The 24945-nt window shown below is 46.2% G+C and overlaps 2 protein-coding genes, 1 long non-coding RNA gene and 1 pseudogene across 3 annotated transcripts in view; 2 read left to right on the top strand and 2 right to left on the bottom strand.

Moving 5' to 3' along the window:
* The window catches only part of LOC147447937 (uncharacterized), a 203992-nt gene that overhangs the window by 174914 nt on the left and 4133 nt on the right, over positions 1-24945 (top strand). Inside the window, exons 12-14 of the mRNA XM_086523707.1 lie at positions 6880-7034; positions 9898-10543; positions 20248-20588. Coding sequence (XP_086379833.1) covers positions 6880-7034; positions 9898-10543; positions 20248-20588 — 1142 coding nt within the window. The remainder of the gene's footprint in view (positions 1-6879; positions 7035-9897; positions 10544-20247; positions 20589-24945) is intronic.
* On the top strand, positions 374-6872 carry LOC147447940 (uncharacterized). The gene is made up of 3 exons (XR_015189660.1): positions 374-963; positions 1309-1454; positions 1543-6872. It is a non-coding gene; the product is annotated as an uncharacterized LOC147447940 (long non-coding RNA).
* On the bottom strand, positions 7646-10525 carry LOC147447939 (uncharacterized; annotated as a pseudogene).
* LOC147447938 (uncharacterized) lies at positions 17461-21832 on the bottom strand. The gene has a single exon (XM_086523837.1). The coding sequence runs from the start codon at positions 20199-20201 to the stop codon at positions 19899-19901; it is 303 nt and encodes a 100-aa protein (XP_086379963.1). The 5' UTR covers positions 20202-21832; the 3' UTR covers positions 17461-19898.

The following is a 24945-nucleotide window of genomic DNA, read 5'->3' as shown; positions in this document are numbered from 1 at the left end:
ACAATTCCGTTTGTCTTGGCTTATAATGCTTGCTATATGCTCACAATACGTTTCCAGATTTCCACGGTCTGTTTTTCTTTTACATTTCTCACACAAGGAAAATGTAATTTTCTTATGCTATATGCTTATGGCATTGTTTTAGAGTTCAAGTCCCAGATGGGACTACAACACTGACTACATGCACCCAACAACTTCTACACAAGAGGGGCCTCATAAAGAACCTTTGAAAGACCAAGGTCATGTAATGCACATGCCAGGGCAGGTTTGACAAGTAGAGGAGGACTACTCCTATGTGCATTTGGGAATTTTATGTTCTAGTATCCAGGCCCGCTTCAATATGGCGCATGACACGGGCGCATTTAGTTAGAAATATCACATGCCCTTTCAAGGGCCTTGTACAATGGGGTGGCTATTTAACATGCTGGCCACCCACACTTTAATGTGTGCTGCCAGTTTGGGCACCGGGACTTGCCACCTCTACGTGGACTTAGATAGAGTAGCTTAAGATGCTCATGCTTTTTTGTTGCACTTCCAACGATGGTACCATGCTAGGCGTGAAAGACGTGCACTAGACTAGTGGTGAGATGGTTTGACTAGGCCAAAGATTAGTTGAACTAGTGGCCTAGGTGTAGTGGACGTGGACCAGTGGGCCGACCTACTGACTATAGGGATAGAGCCCATTATTGGAAAACTGGATTTACACTCTGGCGGGAGTCGACTGGTGGTAGGCAGGCCATCCACATGGAGATATTTTGCTCTTGTATTTATGATGCTGTTATCGATCGCTGATATTATTAGTTTCATAGTGTTTTCATCGAGAGGATCAAGTTAGTCGTACTCAGTGTCTCTACATCCTCCATGCACTAGGTTTAACACCCCCCTTGAATCCTGTTGGCCTTGGTCTGGGAGCTGAGTGTGTTGCCAGCCAGGTGTCCCCGTAGATGATACTCTGTGAATTGAAGGGTAAGCATTAAGCATCACCTTGTTGTCTCTGTTTCTTCCATCATTGTCCTGCATTTCAATCGTTAGTAAGTTTGTCTATTGATGTTATTTAGTTTTCCATATGTTGTGCAATAGTTAGTTGTGAGTGAGGCTTCTTGCACATTGCACTGAGAGGCACCCACTTACAGATCTGAGAGCACAATGGATGACACACTTTTCCCTCCACAAGGGCTTTTATTTTTGGCACTCCATTGCGACGTCAAACGAAGTCTCACTAAAGTTTGTCTGTTGGACTGATGTCACCTGAGCTGGTTGATTAGACTAGTCCAAAGTGGTATACTCAGTTTGCTCAGGACCACCTTGCAGATTGGGTTGCACTAAAGAAAAGTTTTGTGAGGCTTTCCGACTAAGAGAAGGTTCAGAACCTTGTGCTTCAACTAGATGTTTCATTTGCAGAGCTCATGGCTAGAACAAAGTCCTTGGCTAAACTCCCTCAACGGCCAGGCTTCAAGGTAAAGATGTGGGTTGAGAAGGGTCTTTTTAAGGCTTCCCAACAGAAGCTACGAGAGTCTCTTACACTGGATGATTTTGCCATTGCAGCCAGTATAATTGAATGAGCAAGGAGATAGGCCCTTCAGGAATTGGGTCTGCCATTGTTCTTGCGGAAATTGCATCTGGACTCATTGGTTTCTTTATCCAAGAGGAAAAGTTCATCTCTCTTAAGACAAGATAAATCTGTGCAGCATGAAGCACTGGAGCAGCTCAAAAAAGAGTCAAGAGGAAACTCAAGGCACAACAAGAATCTAAAGCCCCAGTCTGGTGCAGCTCATGTTGTGCGTTGGGATATTGTACCCAAGAATGCCTCCTTCAAGCCTATTGCCACTTTTGTGAGAAGGGTGGTCACGTGGACAAGGATTATTATTACCTAAAGGGATGCAGACAATTACAACAAACTTTGATTTTCCGTTTCAGCCCCCTGCATCCCACATTGTTTCTCCCTATGGTCCTCTCCCTCCCATGCACAGTAGTATTTCTACACTGCCAATATGCCCTTGCCTCCTCATAGCTTCTACATTGCCCCACAATCCATAACATCGTCCTTTGAGACTCCTCATCCTCCTCGTCCACCTGGAAGGCCCTTTAACCGTCCTATTCTATGCTACAGATGTGGAGAGTATGGACACTAGCAGGGCAAGTGTCCTCTTCCTAAAGGATCTCCACCTTGTTGTCATTGTCCCGAGGCTCAAGACCACTACACATAGGATATTTTGAGAACATGCCTCTACATCCAACCAACCAAAACAAGGAGATCTCACCTTCCCAATCAATCTCATAGCTGTCAACTCTCCTCATCAACCCCCACCCTCAACTCATGATGTGTCTCCTCAAGAAGCACTCAACCAACTCCATCATCTGATCATCATGGCGGCCTACAGGCAGCATTAGCCCTTGATCTACTATAAAATTTGCAAGGCAAAATCAACAAAAACCTTCCACAAGCAGCACAAGAGATTGATCTTCAGAAATGTGAACTCTTGTTGGCTCGGACTCAAACTTGAAGACATGGATGCCCGTTGCTTGGTTTACTGTAATGATCCTTAGCCTCAGGGCAATGACGGCAAGGAGGAGACCCTTTGGGCAAAGGAAACTTACTTTGGTAATGCCCATAATCCCAAATCCCCACATCTGTAGTATAAAATGGGCCAATTGGACGGGCGAGTCGGGGGGCGAGGTGGTCTCTGCTTCTGTTGCATGGAGGTGGAGGTTGAAGTGTAGAAGCAATGAGGGGCTGAGGGAGCATTAGCATGATAAAAACTTTGAGATGGAAAAGTGCTCTGCATACCTTGCATAGAAGGCGTTGTCAGCAAAGGTGGCATGTGGTTTGGATGGCCATAGGGGAAAACCATATTGGATGCAGGTGCCAACCCCGGGTGAATAGATGTCAAACCTTGTTGAAGCATAGGGGCGAGGCTCTGTTGTAATTGTTGCAATCCCTTCAAATAGTAGAAATCTTTGTCGTCATGTCCCGACTTCTCACAAAAGTGGCAGTAAGCTCGAAGCAGGCATTCTTGCAGAGGATGCCCAGGAGAGCGACATGAGCTACACCAAACCACAGCCTAGACTCCTACTAAGCTATGAGCTCTTCTAGCTCCCGCTTGATCTAGTCCAAAGCTTCTTGATGTGGAGGCTTATCCTGTCAAAGAGAGAAGAATCTCTCCTCTTGAAGAGCTCGTTGTAACTTCAGTGCCTCTAGTTCCCTGCGTAGAGAAGTCAAAGGGGTCATATGGACTTTCCAAGAGCACAAAGGCAGTCTCTACCTGAGGAGAGTCGTTGAATACCTTTCTTGCTCCTTCTATCCTATTAGCAGCAACGAAAAACTCCTCCAGAGTGGCTTGAGGTTGAAGACTCTCTCAAAGTTTTTGCTCAGAAGTCTTGGGAAGAGCCTTCTCCACCCACTTCTTGACCATGAATTTTCTTGGTTGCTGGGGAAGCTTGGCAACCAGAGATCTTATTCCTGTCATGAGTTCTGCAAAAGTCTCATATGGCTGGAGCACTAAGTTTGCCAACTCATCGAGAACCTTCTCTTGGAAGTCACCTGGTTTGAAAGCTTCACAAAACCGGTGCCTTAATTTTGCCCAAGTAGTGAAGTGATTCTTAGCAAGCTGACTGTACCATTTATCGGCTAAGCTGTCCAAGGTTGACGAAAAGAGCACGAGGTAGGCATCTTCTCTGTTCCGACCACGAACCCTGCAGAGGAAGACAAATCTCCTAGCATGGCCGTTTGCATCCTCTGTGGAGAGTCCTTTGAAAGTTGGAAACTTTATATTCACCTTAGCCAGAATGTTGGAGAATGTTGGTCAGCTCCTCCATGGCTGCTTGTACGGGAGCTTGTTGCTCAAGAGTGGGGGAAGATTGTATTGGGGTAGGTGACTTGGGAGGTGAGGAGGTGAAGAAATGGTTGAGAGAGTGAAGGTAGATGCATGGGAGGGTAGGGCTAACGGAGATCTTTGGATTGCCTTGCATGTGTCATGCAATAACCACAAACCCACCCAAGCTCCAGGCGCCGAGATCCTTGAACTTGCTGGATAGTCTAGACCCACTAGACCAGCCAGACCCATCTAGACCAGGGAGAGAGACTAGACCAGCTAGACCAAGCTGGACTAGACCAAGTTGGACTAGGGTGAAGCTGGTCTAGACCAAGCTGGACCATACAAGCAAACTAGACCAAGTGAGGAGCTGAAACAACTAGCTCTTGAACATGTAGGCTCAATGGAGTGGACTGAGACTTCAGTTGACGTCCCATCGGGAAGGCAAAAAATGAGAGCACCTGTAGCAGGAAAAGTGTGTTGTGCTCTCTACAGTAGGTGCTCCTCAGTGCAGTGCATGTGAAACCTCACTCCAACAGAAAGAAAACATCACACAGCAATGGAACAACAACTTAAAGCACAATAGAAGACTCATAACTCATTGGTACTCGACAACTCATAGAACCATACAGACTTTGACTGGTAGAACATTGAACTCCAAGCCTAGGACTCACAATTACAATGGGGGTATCGAGGCTCCAATGTGCAGGGAGAGTGCAAGTGTGTAGTGTTGGACTCAAAACTCAAGACTCAGATGCTAGACCATAGAAAGTGGATGATGATAGCAAAAACTAGAACCAACTACAAATATATGCAATCATAAAGAGCCACCAATGGCTAACAAAATATCCCGTGGTGGTGATCTGGCCACAGTGTTGACTAGACCACCACCTGTATCCTTGCCACGTGTCATTGACTGGGCGAGAGTTCGTCCAGTGTGACCTCCAACCCAACTGTAATTAACTGCATGTCGTGTGCCAGTGACACTGTAGCCCTGCTACATCAACCTAATGAAAGTCACATTTGACCTTGGGCCCGCTTGCCTTCTTCATGAGGTGCTTGACGGCGCTTCAGAGCCTGATTGATGAGAAGCTGCATATTTGGAGGCTGATCCAACTGGTGACCTCGAATGATGGTGAAACATGAGGGGAACACTTTGCTTTGGGCCCCCAGAGCTGCCTATGACTGGTCGCTTGCTTGATGCTTGCTTGCTTTGCATGGAGGGACTCCTCACCTAGAGCCCTCACCTTTTATGAATAGAGTTGACGTCGCCTGCCGACTCGGTTTGCACTCATAGCCACTGTTTTGCTTGCATTCCATGTTTTTAAGAACCTTGACTGAGCCTATGCCTCCGGGCGTTCCTCTTGCCTTGGAGTCGTGTCACCTTGCAACCCCGATCATGTTCCTGTGACCTAGTGCGTTTGCATTGCTAGCTCGCACCTCTGGTGACATTTCTTGGCAATAGATCTTGCGTACATTGCTTGGTGAGTCCCAACTGTCGCATGGGGGGGGGGGCGCCTATGATGCCAAGTGTTATGGGACCGCTTGGGACACTCAAGGTGGAACCTTCACTGAGAGGCCAAGTGTCCGCAACTTGAGCATGGAGTTTGGAAGACCTGCACTCTTCTAACTTGAGCCCCTTTGCTACAGCTCGGGGAGAAATAGGCCAGAAAATGGCCTGTCGTCACCTTTAGCCCAATGCGCCTGTAGGCCGTGCCTGCCCTGCGAGTTCAATATTGAAAAGTTTGTGGAAGTATTGTTCATGATTTGGTTGGGAAGCGAGGCTTCTCCGGCCTCAAACACATGTCCAAGAGGTCCCTCTCAAACCATCTCAGATGACTTCAGACAATCTTAAGCAAAAAATGCATCGGCGGGCCGTGCCAGGCCGGGTGAGTGCCGAAATCTGCCGACAGCTTTCGCGGGTCAGTGACGTGTGCACAAGTGCATGTTCTTGGCTTAGTGCCTTGAGCTCGTCAAGACCTCCGCACGGAGTATCTCAACATCACAAAGGGCTCCCCGGTTTGGGAGATACGAGCCATGGAAGCTCGCGGCTGAGAGCTTCGACGTGTTGGCCAACGGGCCCGTTGAGGCCTTGCACGCGAGCTGGGTGCCCTGTTACCAGGTCCCAAACCCAACCACGCGTGTGCTACATGCCAAGACAGTGGACCGAGGAGAAATATTTTTGGGTGACTGTCCCTACCCGGGACCATGCGCGAGCTGTGGCACCAAGCCGCGATGCACCGAGATCGGGCGCCGAGCCGTCACCTGAGGCCATGGTCATTTGTCCAGCACTTGCCCGAGCCCACCTCCCTTCACTTGCCCTCATCCACACTTCCTCTTCGTCCATCAGTTGTCCTAGTTCACATCTCACCCTCACCCAATCCACCTCTCACCTTTAAAATTGAAAGTGACCTACTTTCAAAAGATACGAGGTAAAACTTTCAAGGCTGGTTCACTAACAGGGCCCTCCTGTTGCTCGGTTCACCAGCTCACTTCGAGGTTCATCATCAATGAAGGCGGAGCCTCAGCATGGTGATGGTGATAATGCTGGTGGACAGTAGTCTTTTGCAGCTGATTGTTATTAACAGTAGTTTGCTTCAGTTTTCCCAGTTTGTCGCCTTCTTCAGGCTGATAATACTTGTGTTTCTTCCTCACTCACTATATACATGGGCGTTGTCCTTCACGACCGATACTCCCAGCCCTCAACCTCAGGTACCACAAGATAGTGACTTTTTTTAGTTTGATTTAGCATTAAGGTTTGTATTACCATGTTATGTACCTCTATCGTTGTAACAAGGCATGATCAGTACATCACGGTGGCATTGGCCATTTTGCTTGTCTCGAAGATGTGAGTGTTACTTCTGGGATGATGTTTCACATGGTTGAGTTCCTTGAAACCAATCTAGGCAGTCTTTGTGTCATCCTTTAAAGGTTTTGAAAATTTCAGATTTGGCTACTTTAATTTGTTCACATTTGAGCTTCAGCATTGAGACTTGTTATCTACATCATTAAATGCACCTGGCTGTTGATTGAGAAACCCTTCTACTTAGTCTCTTGGAATTACTTGCAGCAAACAACCAGGTCAGACGGCTCGAGTACATTATTTCTCAGTCAACAAAGCAGGCATTAGCTGGTGAGCGAAAGACAGCTCAAGAAATGCATGCCTTAACCAGAAAAATGGATGCTCTCAAGTCCTTATACCTGCGTCTTGATCGAACTCTACAGGTTTGTGACATCAGTGTGTTTTATATTGTAATATGTACCTCCAGATCTTTCAGGAGTGTTAAAAATTGTAAGTGGGAGTGCACTCCACCTCACTCTCCTCACCTAATTTAGGTCCACCTTTTACTCCTTAATCACCTCCTACATTCGAGCCCTAGTTAGCTTTAGCTACCACCCACAATCAACTCCTAGTTAGCTCTAGCTACCACCCACAATCAACTCCTACTCATGTATATAAACAGGTGTTGTATCAGTTCATTTCGTCATGCAATTTAGCTTCATATATTCAGCTGAGTACTCTTCTTTTATCTCACTGTGCGCATTAGTGTGGATCTGCAGTTGCAACCCTTGGTGGCCAAAATCCACCAAGAGGAGGCTCTCCGTGGTTAGTCTACGGGCGCTTAACCAGTGGTACTTGCCACCACCATAAAGCCAGCTAAGCCTCGCGGCAACAACTACGACCGCCAAGGCTCCTTCAACAACAGTAAGCAACCTCCTCGACACCACCCTTCAAACTCCAATCATGGTGGTCGTCAACGACAATATCATGGCGGTAAGAGCAATCCACATGCTCACTTTCAATGCAACTTCTGTCATAAATATGGTCACCTAGAAAAAGATTGTCATCAGAAAAAGAGGAATCAGGCAAGTAGAGGACTTCTCCCCAGCTTCATCCACCAAAGGTTCAATGTGGGAAACTTCAGCCCATATCCTCAAGCCCAAGCTCATTATACTGAGCTATCACCCTATGATGGCCCTAGCCAACCTCTTCTCATGCCGCCCCACTCGCCCATGCAACTGTATGCCACTTTCATAGGTGCCCCCTCTACCTCTGGTGATATGTGGTTTCTAGATACTGGTGCCACCCATCATATGACATATCACCGTGAATGGCTCAAGAAGCTTACCACTCTCCATCCCATTAGAAGTTAGCTTAGTTGATGATAGTACTCAATCTGGGCAAGCTTATGGTGATGTCGAGATCACTTTGCCTGAAGGTCGCAAAGTCATTGTATCTCAAGTCTACTATGTTCCTGGTCTACGCAAAAATCTCATCTCTGTGTCCGAGCTTACCGATCAAGGCTTAAAGATGGAATTCTCTCGTCTCGGCTGTCATATCCATGCTCATGCTCCTAGTGGCCAGATTTTCACTATTACTTGTCCTCGGCAAGGTAAGTTGTACCCGCTTGGCAATTCTTCTACCTCGGCTCATGCTTTCGCCACAATAGCCAACACTGCTATGCAAGAAGAAACCCTCAAGTGGCACTATCGGCTTGGCCACATCTCTCAGCACGCTCTTCATCAAATGAAGAATTGACAACTAGCTCTTGGTCTTCCCAAACAATTGACATCTATCAGCCTCTGTGAAGGTTGCATCATTGGTAAAGCTACTCACAAACCCTTTCCTAACTCTTTTTCTCGCACTTCACATCCGCTTGCTCTTATTCACTCAGATCTCTGTGGCCCTCTCCCTGTCCAATCTCTCACAGGTCATAAATATTTCCTTACTTTTATAGATGATTATTCCCGCTACACCTTTATTTATTTTCTATTAGAAAAATCCTCCCACACTACCACTTTCAGCACTATAAAGCTCAAGTTGAGAATCACACTGGAGGGCTCATTCAACGATTTCGCTCCAACCAAGGTGGTGAGTACACTTCCAATGCTTTCCGCGATCTTTGCCACACAAGTGGCATACTTCATGAATTCAACATCCCCAACCACCCTCAACAAAATGGCGTAGCAGAGTGTAAAAATCGCACTTTGCTCAATGTTGCTCGTGCCATGCTCGCTCAAGCGCAATTGTCTTCCGGATATTGGGAAGAGGCAGTCTCTACAGCTTGCTATCTTCAAAATCGTAGCTACAACTCTACACTTCAAGGTGAAACACCCTATGCTCGTTGGTTTGGTGCTCCACCCACCCTCAATCACTTACGTATCTTCGGCTGCCCTGCATATGCTCTTGACACCCATCCGACCTCGAAGTGGGCACCTCGGAGTACTCGCCACATCTTCATCGGCTACGGTGACCCCATTGGCATAAAAGCTTACAAGCTCTTCAATCCAGGTACCCACACTTTTCTCTACAGTTGTTCCGTCGTCTTCTTTGAAGAGCTTCTTCTCCACCTGGACTCCGGTCCTACCTCAGCCCCTTCCTCTACATCGGCACCCGCAACCCTTGCTTCAGCACCGGACCCGCCCACACTTCTACTCTCCTCGATCTCACCACTACAAGGTGTTTTCTCCTCCTCGGGTTCGCATACTTCCTCTCTATCCACAGCTCCCTGTCGCCTACACCACCTTCTTCACAGCACCTCTTGGCCGCACATTCACCTGCTATTGCCCCTCTCCGTGTAGATGCGCCCCATGCTCCCTCACCTCTGGCTGAAATTTCCCCTGCTACAGCTGCGCATGAGGAGTCTCTTGCTGCTCCATCAATCCCGGCTGCCATTCCCTCACCATGTAGCTGCGCATGAGGAGTCTCTTGCTGCTCCATCAATCCCGGCTGCCATTCCCTCACCAAACGTCATCTCATTTCTCTCCTTTAGTTATGGCTCAATCAACTCAATTAAGCCCCCTTTTAAAGCCACGTCATCACTTAAATTATGGCAAAATTCCCTCACGTAACCTCATCAGTAACTACTCGGCCAATCTTCCCTGTAGTCACGCTTCCCTCCCTGCAGCCTCAGCAGCGCCTATATCAACCCACCCTGCTCCTCCTCTTTGCACATACCATCGCCGTGCTCGCCACACGCCTGCTGTCACTCACCTTGACCACACACACACTATGGCTCACAGCTCAGCTTCTTCCTCCCACTCTCCCTCACGTATTCATCATCTCAGCCGGCCCACACACATTCAGGCTGCGCTCTCCCCTCCACCTTCCGCTGCTCTTACTCCCAGCAACTTTACTCGCCCCACCCTCTGTGAAGTTGAGTCTCAAACCTTTGACTCTGCTACTTCTCCGTGTGCAACTTCATCATCAGCTGCCCAATCTTTGGCGTACTCTCCTCCCAGCTCGAGTGAAGATTCGCCCATCCATCCTCGAGTTCGCCTACTGGATGACATCTACCAAGCCACCTGCTTCCACACCACCCTCTCTGAAGAGGGCGTCTCCCAAGATGTTCCCGCAATTCTCGAAGATAATGTCGGCCCCTCCATTTCAGCTGCCCTCAACTCCGAAGAAGCCTCCGCTTGGACTGAAGCAATCCATGCTGAGCTCGCTGCCCTTCATCACTGCCACACTTGGACATTGGTCCCGCGGCCACCTCATCAGAATATCATCGGCTGTAAGTGGCTCTTGAAGCGCAAGCTCCGCCCTGATGGTTCTGTTGAGCGCCACAAAGCGCGGTTAGTAGCTCGAGGTTTCACCCAGCGTCCCGACGTCGACTACAACGACACGTATTCCCCTGTTCTTGGTACGTCATCTTTTCGCCTAATTGTCGCCGTTGCTGCTGCCTTTGATCTCCCACTACATGATTTTGATATTATCACTGCTTTTCTACATGGTTTGCTTGAAGAAGAGATTTATATGCAATAGCCCCCTCACTTCATTGATCCCCATCACCCCAATTATGTATGTCGCTTGCATCGCCCCATCTATGGTCTCAAGCAAAGCTCTCGTCAATGGTATTTACGCATGCACAATCATCTTTCCAACACTGGTTGGAATCGCTGTGCGCTCCTTGCCGCACTGTCGAAGCAAGGGACTTGCCAATACACCGTGTGCGAGCCACAAACGGCTCCAAGCACACAACAAGCCTAAACTAGCAAGCTCAAGGAAACAAAAGGTGTGTCACTCACCGCTCTACGCTCGCCTTCGTGGTGGATTCCTCGCCGCGATGAAGAAGAAGCTGCAGTCGTGCCGCGCTCAACCGCTTCGCCACCGTCGTGCCTTCGTAATGCTCGATCGCACACACACTCTCCCTCTCTCTCTCTCTCACACACACACACACAAGGAGGTGAAGAAGAAGAAGATGGAGATGGAGCAAGAGCACTCTTCAATTGCACAAATGAGAGAATGAGTAAAAATTAGGTTTAGTTGGCTTTTATAGGAGCTCACCCCATTCACACTTGGGCGCCCATGCTTAGCCAACTAATCCCTTGAATGTCCAAGTTAAAGTGCGCCTCTCATCGACGATCACTCTACCTTTCCCTATTGGTCCGACAAGCCCGGTACCTGACTCTACCAAATACATAATACGCGTCCATCGTAGGTGATGGGTGTCCGTGAGCCGTGAGGGTTAACATGCCCCCCTTCCTGATGTAGATTCCGTCCTCGGAAGCTATTGAGTTGAAGCTGGTTCGTCGAGGTGGAAGAGCATTTGAGATGAATGTCCTTAGCCTTCTTCAGTCACTGCAAAATCAAACAACATTGGCACAGTAATTGCATTCTCATATACAATTAAAAATCACATGCAATTTTAGACAGACAAATTGATTGGTAAAAGAATTTCAAACAATTTGTCAGCAATGAACATTAAATTTCAATGTAATCAAATGCATAAACAGATGTAAAGGTAAAAAATTAAACAAGTCTGGGGTCGCTAATATGACGGTCGAAAGGCACTAGAGATCAAGTATTAATACCATGGGTAAGCTTCTTAATTTTCTGTGGTCAATTAAGTTGTTTAATCGCGAGAGCCAAGTATTCATGTTCGAGGGCTGACTAGAGGCTATATCTAGAAAACCTTGTAGTTAAGCTACCATAAAAGGAATTTCTCATGAAATCATCGCCTGACTGATTACTTTTTCTTTGACCCCCCAAAGTCTTTTCACATTGATTCAGTTTTGTTGTGTGTGCTTATTTTGTATGCCTTGGGTTTTTTGCTTTTCAAGGAAAAGCGCCCACAATGGGAACCTCTAGGGCTCTAGTACCATAGGCAATACATGTGAGTGAAGTACCAATTTAAGCAGGGATTTCTCTTCCAGCTTAAAATTTTACATTGTGGCACTTTGATTTTTTGTTTGTTCATTTTCAGCATTTAACTTTTGTAACTTTGGGGGGTCATATAACACTGTTACCCTCCCCAGGCTCATCACATTAGTAAACTCCCTTTATAATACTTAAGCTAAAGGTCACTAGTGTTAAGCCCACTAGAAAGCCCTAGTACATTTCATACAATGCTGCCTAAATCGGATTAAGAACCTAAGTAACCATTGCTTATTAGGAAGGCATTCCCCATGGTATTAAGAGAAGATTTCTAATACCTAGCTTGGTCAAACTAGCTTAGTCGGACTGCTTGATTTTTACACCTAAACAAGTGATTATGACAAAAGATTGCATTGAATTAAATGTTTGATACTAAGCCAATGCGCTGAATATTATGCTACCAATCACAATCAAAGCAGACAAACATGCATGCACAAAAGATAAGGGCAATGCTAATGGACAAGAAACACCTGTTTGTGTTGATGGTCGTGCTTGATTTGAAGGTTCCATGAAGATCCAAATCCTATCAATAGCAACACGTTCCTGTACACACTAGGAAACAAAAGGAATACCTCCAGGAGGCACATCAGTGGGAAAAGAGATCTTCGCTAATCTCTCAACTCTAAAACAGAAACACTCCTATCGTACTAATCTTACCTACCCTCCATCACTCAAGTGATGAGGATCAAAGGTGTTTTATGGCATAGGTTTCTGCTTCACTGTACCAGATGTGACATGTGTAGGTCTGAGTCAATGTTTTGACTTTAATGTGCATACTCGTTTGCTAATTGCTCTTGCTCTTTTTTTTTTTTTTTTTTTTTTTTTGAGTATAAAGCTTTATATGTACATTCCCTAAGATTGGAATTGAGAGGTCAGGGAAAAAGGTTGAGAGGGAAACAAATGAATGATGACTGTCAGCAAACACTCCCCCCTTCCTTGGGTAGATCATACCGTTTGAAATGAGCTTGTCACCCTTTGAAACCAATTGTTCCAGTTGGTAATAGGTGAGGATTTTTGCCAGTAGTTTTCTATTACCCTAGGTGCCTTGTCAATTTGCAAGGGTGGTAAGGTACTCTCCCAGGATCGAACTTGAAGTGGTTCATCAGGTGATTCTTGAACACTGGGAGGTGTGGATTCTTTTGTAGCTTCATGGAGGTCCACTACTATAGATGGAGGCTGTGTAGAAGCTTTTACCTCTATGGATGTATTACATGAGGAGCTAGAATCTTCATGGGACTCCCCCCTTCCTGAGCTAGGTGGAACAATTCGTTCTTTCTTTGGTACCCAAACTAGCTCGGGAGCGGGTGTGTAGCATTCTGTGATTTTTTCCTTTCCACGATCATTGATTCGTTTTGGAGCTACGGCATTGGGCTCACTTGGGCCAGGTGACAGGTAAGAGTACACTTTACGTTTGGGCACCCAGATTTGATCATTTCCTTTATAGTATCCTTGGGCTTCCAATAGTCGTTTAGGGATCCATCGCAACATTTTCTTACTTTTCTTGGAGCGAGTGGTACGTTTCTTACAAGGCTTCTGTTTTTTAGCACTAGCTATGGTCACTAAAGAAGCTTTAGGGACCCACTTGTATGTTTTCTTTGTTACCTTAGGATGAGTCTTGTCGGAAGCGATATGCATTGCTTGTAGCATATTTAAGGGTATAGGCATTTCATCCCCCTCAGGTGTTACCCAGGTCGTCCCCCTATTTCCCCAAGTGTCTATGGTTGATGCTAGGTGGACCCAATCCACATTGTCTGATTCCGTCATACCCGGTAACACATCCATATAAGGAGAATCTTGGCCAATGTCTGTATCCTTCTTACAAGTGTAACAATATTGTAGTGGGGCCGAGTGAACTGTGGTGTCAGAGCGATGATCAATAATGGTTTTACTCCCTAAGGGGTGTACCTTACCAGTCACCAAATCCACTCTAAGGACAGAGTCTTGGAATTGCAAATAGACATGATTTTTAGACCAATCGTGAACCATTTGTGCTTCCCTCATGAATGGTCGTCCTAAAATCATTTCATATGACATAAGGTGTTTAGAGAAATCCATTACAATGAACGTATGTCGTACCTTGTGTCCTAGAACTTTGATCTTAAGATCCTTGAGCATCCCCATAGGTTTGGCTATGGTACCATTTGCCATCTTTACCACAATGTTAGTAACACTCAGGCGGGGTTTTCCCATGGATTCCCAACAATCTTTTGTAACGATGCTAACTCCCGCACCACCATCAAGAATTCCCTTTATAGTTAATCCCTTGGTAGTGATGGGTAGGGTCGCATTAGACTCGTCGCCTTCAAAATACTGCCCTAATTCGTTAATGGGTACCTCAATCACAGACTCGTGTCCATCTAAGTCAAGTGATTGCACATGATTTTCCTCATCAATCATAATCGAGTCAGGCCTATTTGGTTGCGCAAACTGCGGTAATCCCGTTTGTAGCTCTCCGTTAAGGAATGCTCGAAGTGCAAGGAATAACTCAGGATCTCCATACAGCTTTGCTATGATCGTGGTTCGGACCTCAGAAGACATGAAGTCCACTAGTTTGGCAACATTCATTGGTGTTTTGCAGGGTGTAGGTCCTTGACTAGGAACTGGTGAGGATGGAATCTCATATTCCTCAATGGGATCAGGTATTCCTTCGTTAAACATCCTTTCCAACAAGAAGGGTGTATGCTCACTTTCTGATGTCCCGTCCTCACTCCCTTCTTGGATGATACTAGATATGGCTAACGGTCTATGGTTCATGTGGGGTGGATGAACTTGCGTGGGAAACACTGTGTCATGAATTTTGACATGCATGGGTTCTGGTTCTAGTTTCCTTTGAGTATCCTCCACTAAACCTTTTAGATGTTTCACCTGCTTAATCTCGTCTACTGGGTTTGGGTACGTCCCAATCTTCTTTTTACGATTTTTTCCTTTTTGCCCCTGCGGTTTATCTTGGGGGTCTTGGATTGGATTTGGAAACACTTGTGGTGTTTTCAGAGGCTCTTTATGGTTTTCTCTCATTCGGTTTTCATTTGGTTCCATGTTACGGTTTTCTTTGTCGGTCTTTCCCTTTGTGGTATTGGTTCTAGTCTCCATTGTCTCGACTGAATCTGAATCATCCTCGAGGTCCTTCATATACACGGGGTCATCTCCTGTTCCTATGTTTGTTTTGGAACTTGGCTTTGAATTTTCCATATTCTGCGACTTCTTCCTTCGTGTCTTCTTTTTCTTTGCTTGGATAACTGACGCGGTATCTCTCTCTTCGAGGATATGTCCTGGACCTTGAAGCATGGACCGTGTAATCGCATAAGCGGGTGCGACGGGTGGTATTGGCGATGTCACACTAGCAATTTCGACCAAATTTAGGGGTGTGATTTTAGGCGCATTTGGGTTATAGGGGCATTGGGCAATCAAGTGATCTATGCCACAACGATTACATGTGAGTATTGGCATTGCAGACGTGCTCCCTTGATTCACTTGCATCTGTGCAGCATTCTTTTGCAGCCTAATAGGGCACTCCGCTACTCGATGTGGTCCACCACACTCGTAGCATTGAAGAGGTGGCCTCCTAGCCTGGGTGTTGATATTTTGACCTCTGGATGCAAGAGTAGCAGCTTGATAAACCGGCTTGACTTGTCCCCAACAATCTTCCATGTAGTATATAGGACATTCTTCCAATGTATCAAGTCCGTAGGCAATACTAGTGTCTATTTCCTCCTCACAGCCATCTGGATAAGCATTTGATGGCTCGCAACCCACTTGGTTCATAGGGGCGACTCTTGGATGCGGGGGCTGCGGTCCTAGCACAGGAGGTGGTAACGGTGTAGCTTGTACAACATTTTGAGATCTAGGGACCATGTGTTGCGGTAGTTGCTCAACAGGTGGAGTAGGCATCAATACAGGAGCTCGAGGCGCATCCGTCCAGGCTACAGGTGGTCTATTTGCCATCATACGTTTGATCATTAAACAATCCTTAGCTTGGTGACCATACCTACCACATGCGTTGCAAGTTCCATTAAATTTTACTCTAAACGTAGGGCACTCACTAGTGCTATGTGGACCTAAGCAAATGGAACACCATTGTTGCTCCCTTCTTGGATACATGTGACTATTTTGAGGGGGTCGATTATCCTTAAGAGACTCTTGGATTGCCTTGGTGAGGTCTGTCAAGAATGTCTCAAATACCTTTGGCTCATTGGCAATGGGCTTTGCAGTCATGGGTTCATACTCAATGGCTTGTGAGCTAGTGGATCTCGTGTCGGTAGACACCCTCATGCATGCTATCATCAAGTTGTCCTCTAATTGGATTGCATTGGCAGTGACATCTTCCCAGGTTGTGATACCTCTAATCACTAGTCCATTATAGATTCCTTCATTCCTCAACCCTCGAATGAATCGATCAAGCAGTTGGTTATTGTTGAAGCGCTCATTTACAGGGCAACGAGAGTTTAAGTGCTTTAGACGACTAATGAAGTCCCTTACTGACTCTCCTTCCTTACGTTCGGCCTTCTATAGCTGAGATGCTACACCCCAAAGCACACCTTCTCGTATGTACTCCTTTAGAAACAACCTTCGAAGGGTAGGGTAGATTGTTTTCTCGTCCACCCTTAGGGTCCTATACCAATCTCCAGCCTTCCCACTTAATGTCAAGCTTAAGGCATTGCACTTATGTAGTTCGTTGCGTTCCCCTAAAGAATCACATACTTGTTCAAACACTTCAATGTGTTTTCTAGCATCTTCGTCCCTATTGAATTTTTGCGTGAGTTTGGCAATTTGTACTGCCTTACTTCTAGGCTCTCTATCAGATGCATGACGCATATTTTCCGCGATAGATCGACCTATGGTTTGAGCAAACGCTGCCAAGTCACCTATGTGAGGAGGCAGGGCCGGTGGAGGTACTCTTGGAATCATATGTGGGAGAGGGACGGGTACCGGTCTTGGCATATATGTGGATGATGCAGGATATGGAACATAACCGGGCATAGGTCCACTCGGATAAGAGCTAGGGAGCGGCACTCGAGGAGCATAAGCAAGTGGTACAATTGGAGGTGTGGGGGCCATGTGTGCATAAGGGGCTAGAGGCACATATGGTCAAGGCCCCATATTAGGTACTACGACACTAGGTAGTGGCACTGCGCTAACCGTAGATGTCATCGGTACATTCTCTGTCAGGCTTATCCCTGGAGTGAGCACTGTGTTTTCCTTAATAGAGGGTTGAGCCAAGTTAGGGAAGCTAAAGTTTTCGCTCGGAGGCTCAGATTGCATAGAGACCCCAGGTGAAATGACGTAAGATGGGTCCATGGGGCTCATTAGAGGAGTCTCCATTTGTGATAGAGTAGGCTGTTGAGCCTTGCTCGTATCCAGAAATCTCATGGGGCCAGTTGAGAGTATATTTACCCCTCGGTTTTGCCTTTCTGATTGAATAATGCCATGGATAACATTACAGATCATTTTCTGTTGATCTTCGATGCTCGTGGCACTAGAGGTGGATTGTACAATCTCTATCCATCCTACATGGTAGGCGTGGCCAGAGTGTAGATCCGTCAACACCTCAGTGTGGAGGTCGTATGTCCAATGATCATTAATGAACAATCCTTCTAGAGTCGACGTGTTAACGGTTTCTTGTGAGGTAGAAGCAATGTTGCTCCCCGTGGTTTTACTTGTCACCAACGGTACTCTAGAGGGAACTTCTGAAGGAGGCAGCTCAACAGGGCCTTCTTGGTAAGAAGTTGGCAAGATATCCACATGGACACTCTTTGGGGGTGTGGGGTCCACGTGCGATGTGAAAGGAGAGTCCACTTCCCCACCCCCTTCGTGTGCTTCATTTGCATCAGGTTCCGAGCGAGTAGCTCTACCTAATGTTTCCATGAAACGGCTAAACATACTAGTACTAGGCTGTGGAGCTTCGGGAGGTGCATGGCCTTCTCTCTCAGTGTTTTGGGTAGGGTATGCTTCCATGATTTCTGAGTCGGAGGAGGAATCACTAGCGGCTATTTTAGGGTCTTGGGTGGTGCTACCTTGTGTCCCCGCTGAGGGTCTAGATCCTATCGTGGATGGGTAATGGGTGTCCGTATGAACAGAGGCACTCTCAATATGCTCGTGTTCTAGCACCCGCCCAGAGCGTAAGTGCATGTGCTTTTGATACCCTAAGGTGTCAAAAAGCTGCTCTAGGAGGCCTTGTGACTAGTTTTTAGCGTGTTTTTTGTTTGTTTTTTTGCTAGATTTTTTAGAGCGTGTCGTGGAATGGGCCGTGTGATAGCTCGAAACGAGCGTATCGGTCAGAGGGTCGTGCCGTGCTTTTCAGCCCTCCGTTTGGTCACTCTATGCCCTCGGAATCCCTAAAACTGTCAATTTCCAGTAGGGAACTAGGCCCAAACTAGAAAGTCTAAGGGTGCAAGTGGAAAGAGAAAGGAGGAGAGTGGAGGACTTGTCCCACATGCTCTCATTCTCTCTTGAGGGAGTAGGGTATATATATAAGAGTGAGTCTAGTATATATCATAAGACTGAGGACTGAGGCTTGGGCCTGGGCTTGGGCTTGGGCTTGGGAAAATGATCCCGATCCTGATCTATCTTTTATACAAACCAACCCGCCCGTTTTAAGAGTCACGTTTTTTATTTTCGAAAAATTTCGCCGCCTGCTCGCTCGCGCTTTTAATTTCCGAAATTTTTTTTTTTCCAGAAATTTTTTTTTTTTTCAAAAATTTTTTTTTAATTTTTTTTTTTTTTGTTAATGCAGAAAATACAGAAATTGAAAAAAACGCAGAAATGCAGGAAATGCAGAAATTGCAGAAAATTTAAAAAACGCAGAAATGCAAAAATTGCAAAAAAAACGCAGAAATTGCAGAAAATTAAAAAAACGCAGAAATGCAGAAAATTGCAGAAATTGAAAACACCGAACTTGAAAATGCAGAAATTGCACAAATTGAAAAAACGCAGACAATAGCAGAAATTGAAACTTGATAGCAAATGCAGAAAACGCAAAAAACAGAAATCTCCACACACTCCTTCCTTGCCTTTCCTATGATAGAAATTGCACCAGAAGAAAGCGTAAAGTGCTAACCGAGCTTAGTGTAGGGCATATCCCCGGCAGCGGCGCCAAAAATGTGCGCTCCTTGCCGCACTGTCGAAGCAAGGGACTTGCCAATACACCGTGTGCGAGCCACAAACGGCTCCAAGCACACAACAAGCCTAAACTAGCAAGCTCAAGGAAACAAAGGGTGTGTCACTCACCGCTCTACGCTCGCCTTCGTGGTGGATTCCTCGCCGCGATGAAGAAGAAGCTGCAGTCGTGCCGCGCTCAACCGCTTCACCGCCGTCGTGCCTTCGTAATGCTCGATCGCACACACACTCTCCCTCTCTCTCTCTCTCACACACACACACACAAGGAGGTGAAGAAGAAGAAGATGGAGATGGAGCAAGAGCACTCTTCAATTGCACAAATGAGAGAATGAGTAAAAATTAGGTTTAGTTGGCTTTTATAGGAGCTCACCCCATTCACACTTGGGCGCCCATGCTTAGCCAACTAATCCCTTGAATGTCCAAGTTAAAGTGCGCCTCTCATCGACGATCACTCTATCTTTCCCTATTGGTCCGACAAGCCCGGTACCTGACTCTACCAAATACATAATACGCGTCCATCGTAGGTGATGGGTGTCCGTGAGCCGTGAGGGTTAACAATCGCCTTTTTGCTGATCCCAATGTCTATGTGCTTCACCGCCCGTTTGGCTTTGCTATCTTGGGTCTTTTTGTGGATGATATCCCTGTGGTTGCATCTCATCCAGCCATCATTGACATAGTACATAATATGCTTGCCTCCGGTTTTTCTATCAGTGACAAGGGTCCAATGGATTTCTTTCTTGGTATCAATGTCATTCGCGATCTTTCTTGATGTCAATGTCATTCGTGATCCTCATGGTCGCTTCATAAAGCTTTCCCAATCACACTACATCATGCAAATTCTTGCGCAATTCGGTTTGCAATCTGCTAATGGCCAGCCCACACCACTTGCTCTCAATGCAAAGCTTGCTCCTGAACTTCACCCTTACACTAAAGCTGATGCTACTGCTCTTCAAGATTTCAAATACAATAAGCTCCTTGGCCAGCTTCGTTACCTCATTACTTGCACTCGCCTCGATCTTTGCTATGCCGGCCACATTCTCTCCCGTGCACTTCAACTCCCTCGCCGCATCCATCGCCAAGCCGCCCTCCGTTGCCTCCGCTACCTTAAGCACACTATGCATTAGTCCTTAACTTTCCATCGCCAAGATGGTCCTCTTGCTTTTATAGGTTATGTGGATGCCGACTGGGCTGCTCAAGATCCTCTTCGCCACTCTACATTAGGATATGTCTTCACTATCGCCGGCGGAGCTATCACATGGACTTCCAAGCGCCAACTCACCATCGCGCATTCTTCTACGGAGGCGGAGTATGTGGCGGCCTCCCTTGCTTCCCGCGAAGTCCTTTGGCTATCTCAGCTTATCTATGAGATGAGGCTTCCCATCCCCATGGATCGGAGTCCTATTTCCCTCCACTCCGACAACCAGTCAGCTATTGCCTTGGCTTCTTCTCCTCAGCTCAAATTAAAGACGCGGCACATCTGCATTGCCTATCATGCCTTGAAGGAATTGGTGGAGCATGGTTTCATTTCCCTCATCTACACTCCTACATTAGATAATTGGGCTGATTGTCTCACCAAGCCTACTGATCAAGCCAAATTGTATGCATCATGTCAGATGCTTGGTCTCCTCTCTTGAACTTAATCTCCAGGGGGGATCTCTCTCATCACACATCCTAGTTTTCTTTTGTTGTCGTATTCTCCCACTTAAGGGGGGATGTTAAAAATTGTAAGTGGGAGTGCACTCCACCTTACTCTCCTCACCTAATTTAGGTCCACCTTTTACTCCTTAATCACCTCCTACATTCGAGCCCTAGTTAGCTTTAGCTACCACCCACTGAAACCGGCCTGTTCAATCCAAAAAGGGCGGTAGACTTTACTTTAAACCTTGATTTAGCTTTCACCCATTATTAGTCGTCTATTTTACCTGTATTATCAAGACACAACAAAGGGGAGAGGGATACAGGCTGCTAGATTGCACCTGTATGAGTGGACGGACACCAGATTGGCCCCTAACTTAGGCGCCCCTTTCGGTATTTCTTTATTGTTCAAAAGAGGGAATAAACGCTGTGGTTCCCTACAAGCTGCCCCGCACAAACTCGGCTGAATTTCCACTGTTCCAGCCCGATTTCGGCAGCATAACTGTACTAGAACCCTTCACGGTCAGTATTCCCACGCATTGACTAACTTTCCCGACGCATACGGGCACTTTGCAAAACCTGGCGAGAATCTGCAGCACGCTGAATTCTCTGTTTTCAGCCCTGAAAATGCGCCAGATCGCCTGTACAGCGGTCCCCTTGCGTCCCCGAACCTCCTGGGGGTATTAGGGTCCGTTTAGGGCCAAAACCCTAAACCTGCAAAAATACACAGCAGGCTGTAATTCACTGTTTCGGGCTCCGTTTCGCGTGCCGGTCGCATCCCTAGCAAGTCCCCGAGCTCCCGCACCTGTAGGGCTACTTGCCCTTTGAATCGGACGAGATTTCTGGCGTGAAACCTCTCCGAATTCACCTGTACCTGTGGGGGGATTAGCCGCTAGCTAATCCAGTACCTGTGCAAGAGGCTCTTGCCTCGGCAATCGCGCATGAACCCACACAACTGTACATTGGTCAAATGAAGAGCCCACTAGAGGGGCATAACATACTGCCAAAGGGGAGAGAGAGGGCAGTGCGTAGCGTGCAGGGCATCACTCCTGGCACCGCACTGTGCATAAGAGGGAAAGCAAGCACTCCATAGCTCTTAACCTGTGACAGAGACTTGCAAAATGAGCCTCCCAGCTATAAATCACGTTTTTGCCTTCTCTATAAGTAGTAAACTGGCCTCAGAGTGCCAAGTGTCACTCATTTGTGCATTTTCCCGCTTTAGACCCTCGGGTCTAAAAATATCTCACCTGCAGCCTCTGTTGACTTGGCCACAGAGTAACAAAATGATCCCCATGTCAAACTGCACGTAATGACGCGAAGACATTTTCAGGTCCCAAAATAGCAGTTCCCTAAATTTTAGGAGATGCTGCCATTATATCTTTCTAGGTCATCCGACCCTCTTTGTACACTGTGGCCACATCCAAAACTGAAATGTAGCCTCTGTAGCAAAGGATTCCACTTTGGCTAGTCAATGACCCCACTTGGCTAACCATAGTCCTTGTCCAACCTTAGTGCTCTCTTGCCCTCAGGCCTGGACTCCCTCTGGACAGTTCCACACTAGCTATGCAATGCAGGGCAGTTAGATTTCCCGAGGGGTGTTTCCAAAAAGTGAAAGTAAATAGATAATAAGAAAGAAATCAACAAAAAGGATAGATAGTAGTCACATGCTGGTGACACCCACAATCAACTCTTAGTTAGCTCTAGCTACCACCCACAATCAACTCCTACTCATGTATATAAACAGGTGTTGTATCAGTTCATTTCGTCATGCAATTTAGCTTCATATATTCAGCTGAGTACTCTTCTTTTATCTCACTGTGCGCATTAGTGATTAGCTTAACATTAGTATTAGTGTTTGTTTGATTATTCCTACAAGGAGTTGATTCGGTTTTAATAGTGCACATGTATGTGATGAGAAAAGTGGTAAGCAGGGATCTGTTTTCTGAACTTTCTGTTGCCAAAAGGCAGTCAGCTGGTGGGCCATTGTTGCGAAGTTGCTGGTCAAATTTGAGAAATGACATTACCATTCATCTTGTTGTACTACTGACTTGGGCAGAAAGGGAGACCAAATGATGTACACGTGTATGCCCTGAGATATCTAGAAAAAAAGGACAAAAGTGCTGAAAATAAACATGCAAAATAAAGTGGACTAAAGGGGGTGTATGTGGTGATGTCTCATGTATACATGTGTGGTGATGAGGGGATGGAGCCCTAACACTAAAGGGTGTGAAGCTAAATGCTCAGAGGAGTACAACAATGATATGCAAGTGACTAGCGAGCTACAATAGGGGCATAAGATGTAATACATAGGGGGTTCCAGTGAAAAGTCTGTGCAGCAGGCTTTAGAAAGCCTGCTCTATCTCCCTTTGTCTGGTCCCATATGGGTAGAACTGCAGAATTGCCCAGCTATGTATTGGCAGCTTTTGTATTCTATATGCAACGTTTTAGTAAGGTGCTTGTGCAACCTTGCATAACACCAAAGAACAAGAATAGATTATGCATGCTTTGGCACACTTCAATAAGAAGTTTAATTGGTTGCACATTGCCCCATTGGACTCCCGTGGGATGTATTTCAAACTGAAATGAAGTGTTTTTCCTGGTCATTGCTTTAAATGTGGTGAACTGGCTCATTTTAATGGAGAATGTAAACAGCCCCATGTTGATGTTTTTGGGCATGTGTCAACTTAGGATGTTTCATTGTCACAGAAAATTCCTGCTCACAATTACCTTCACATCAGTATACAAGAAGATCAGCAGAAAATCAACCAATTGCACGTGTCTGTGTAATGACAAGGGCAAACAAACCAGAGGACCGATGGCGAGAAGTGTTCTGTTGCGAGGGTTACAACCAAATATTAACTTGGGGCATGCAGGGACTTGAGCCAAATATTAACTTGGGGCATGCAGGGACTCAAGCCTTGGTATTTGAACCGCCTCGTGCATATGCACAATGCTTCCCGCAATATCGGCCTTCTCTAATTCCAGAAGTACAAAGCCACATAGCCTTTATAATGAAAGGAAGCTCTCGCTTCATTATGATTCTTATGCTGAATCCAAGAGGGCCTCCCACGATTCCAATGGCAAGCACAAATAAGAGTGCCTCCCACAATTCCATTGGCAAGCACAAATAAGAGTCTCCCAAGCTGAATCCAAGAGTGTCTCCCACAAATCTCAATGCTGCTGTTGAGCACAAATGCCCCAAACATTCCAAAGAGCCAATATCAGTGTGAAACAGAATCAAAAGATCATTGACAGGCTGACACCTCGCCCTGTGTCTTTGGCTGCCAATAATGCCAACAAATCAGCCATACAACAACCCAAAACAACAAAAGAACCCACGAAAAAGGATCAGATGAGGTCTAAGGTTTGCTCGAAGGATCAGTGTGAAACAGAATCAAAAGATCATTGACAGGCTGACACCTCGCCCTGTGTCTTTGGCTGTAATGCCAACAAATCAGCCATACAATCACCCAAAACAACAAAAGAAACCACGAAAAAGGATCAGATGAGGTCTAAGGTTTGCTCGAAGGATCACTTTCCCCTCCACACCTAGTATCCTGTGGCATAACCACGTGTCCCCTCTTTTCAAATTGCAATGCGATAGAAGGTTGCCTACAACAACCTAACGAGGTCTCAAATTATATGGATGAGATCTGTTACCTCTCACGATTGTGTTGGAACCCTCTGGCAGGCACAAATACTGATTGCTCATTGACACCACTTTACTTTCACCAACACCAGCAGGGGTACATTGTCAAGGGCAGTGGCACACAGCCAAGCAAGGTGCTCGTGCTTTCTGTGAGGATACCCAAACATTGGCATCATAGACAAACCAAAGCTTTTATTAAGCACGCAGAAGGATGATGCCGAGAGACAGTCCATTGAGAGAGATGATTACAGGGATGTCTTATATATTTCGGATCATAGATGTAAATTTTTATAGGTGGTTTATTAGCCTTCAGCGTTTGGTCTGCTTTCTTTTGCATGCCAGGCAACAACAGAGTTAGTGTTTGTAACCACTCTAGGATGTCATTGACTGTTTATGGTGCCAAACACTACCAAGAAAATGGTTGTGTAAAGGCTTGGATGTCCAAACTCACCACACTACTGCTCAGCTTCCAGGAGTTGGATGTTATTTAGCATGCCATACAGAAACTTTTCAGTCTACCTCATCCAATAAGTCTGCTATATATGATACACAGTCAGCACTGCACCTCTACTGTCCACAGT

Source organism: Adiantum capillus-veneris, chromosome 11, assembly GCF_014529385.1.
Source record: "Adiantum capillus-veneris isolate H3 chromosome 11, ASM1452938v2, whole genome shotgun sequence".
In the NCBI taxonomy this organism is placed as follows: domain Eukaryota; kingdom Viridiplantae; phylum Streptophyta; class Polypodiopsida; order Polypodiales; family Pteridaceae; genus Adiantum; species Adiantum capillus-veneris.
Note: the sequence above shows the minus strand (reverse complement) of the source record. Positions and strands in the feature narration are given on the sequence as shown.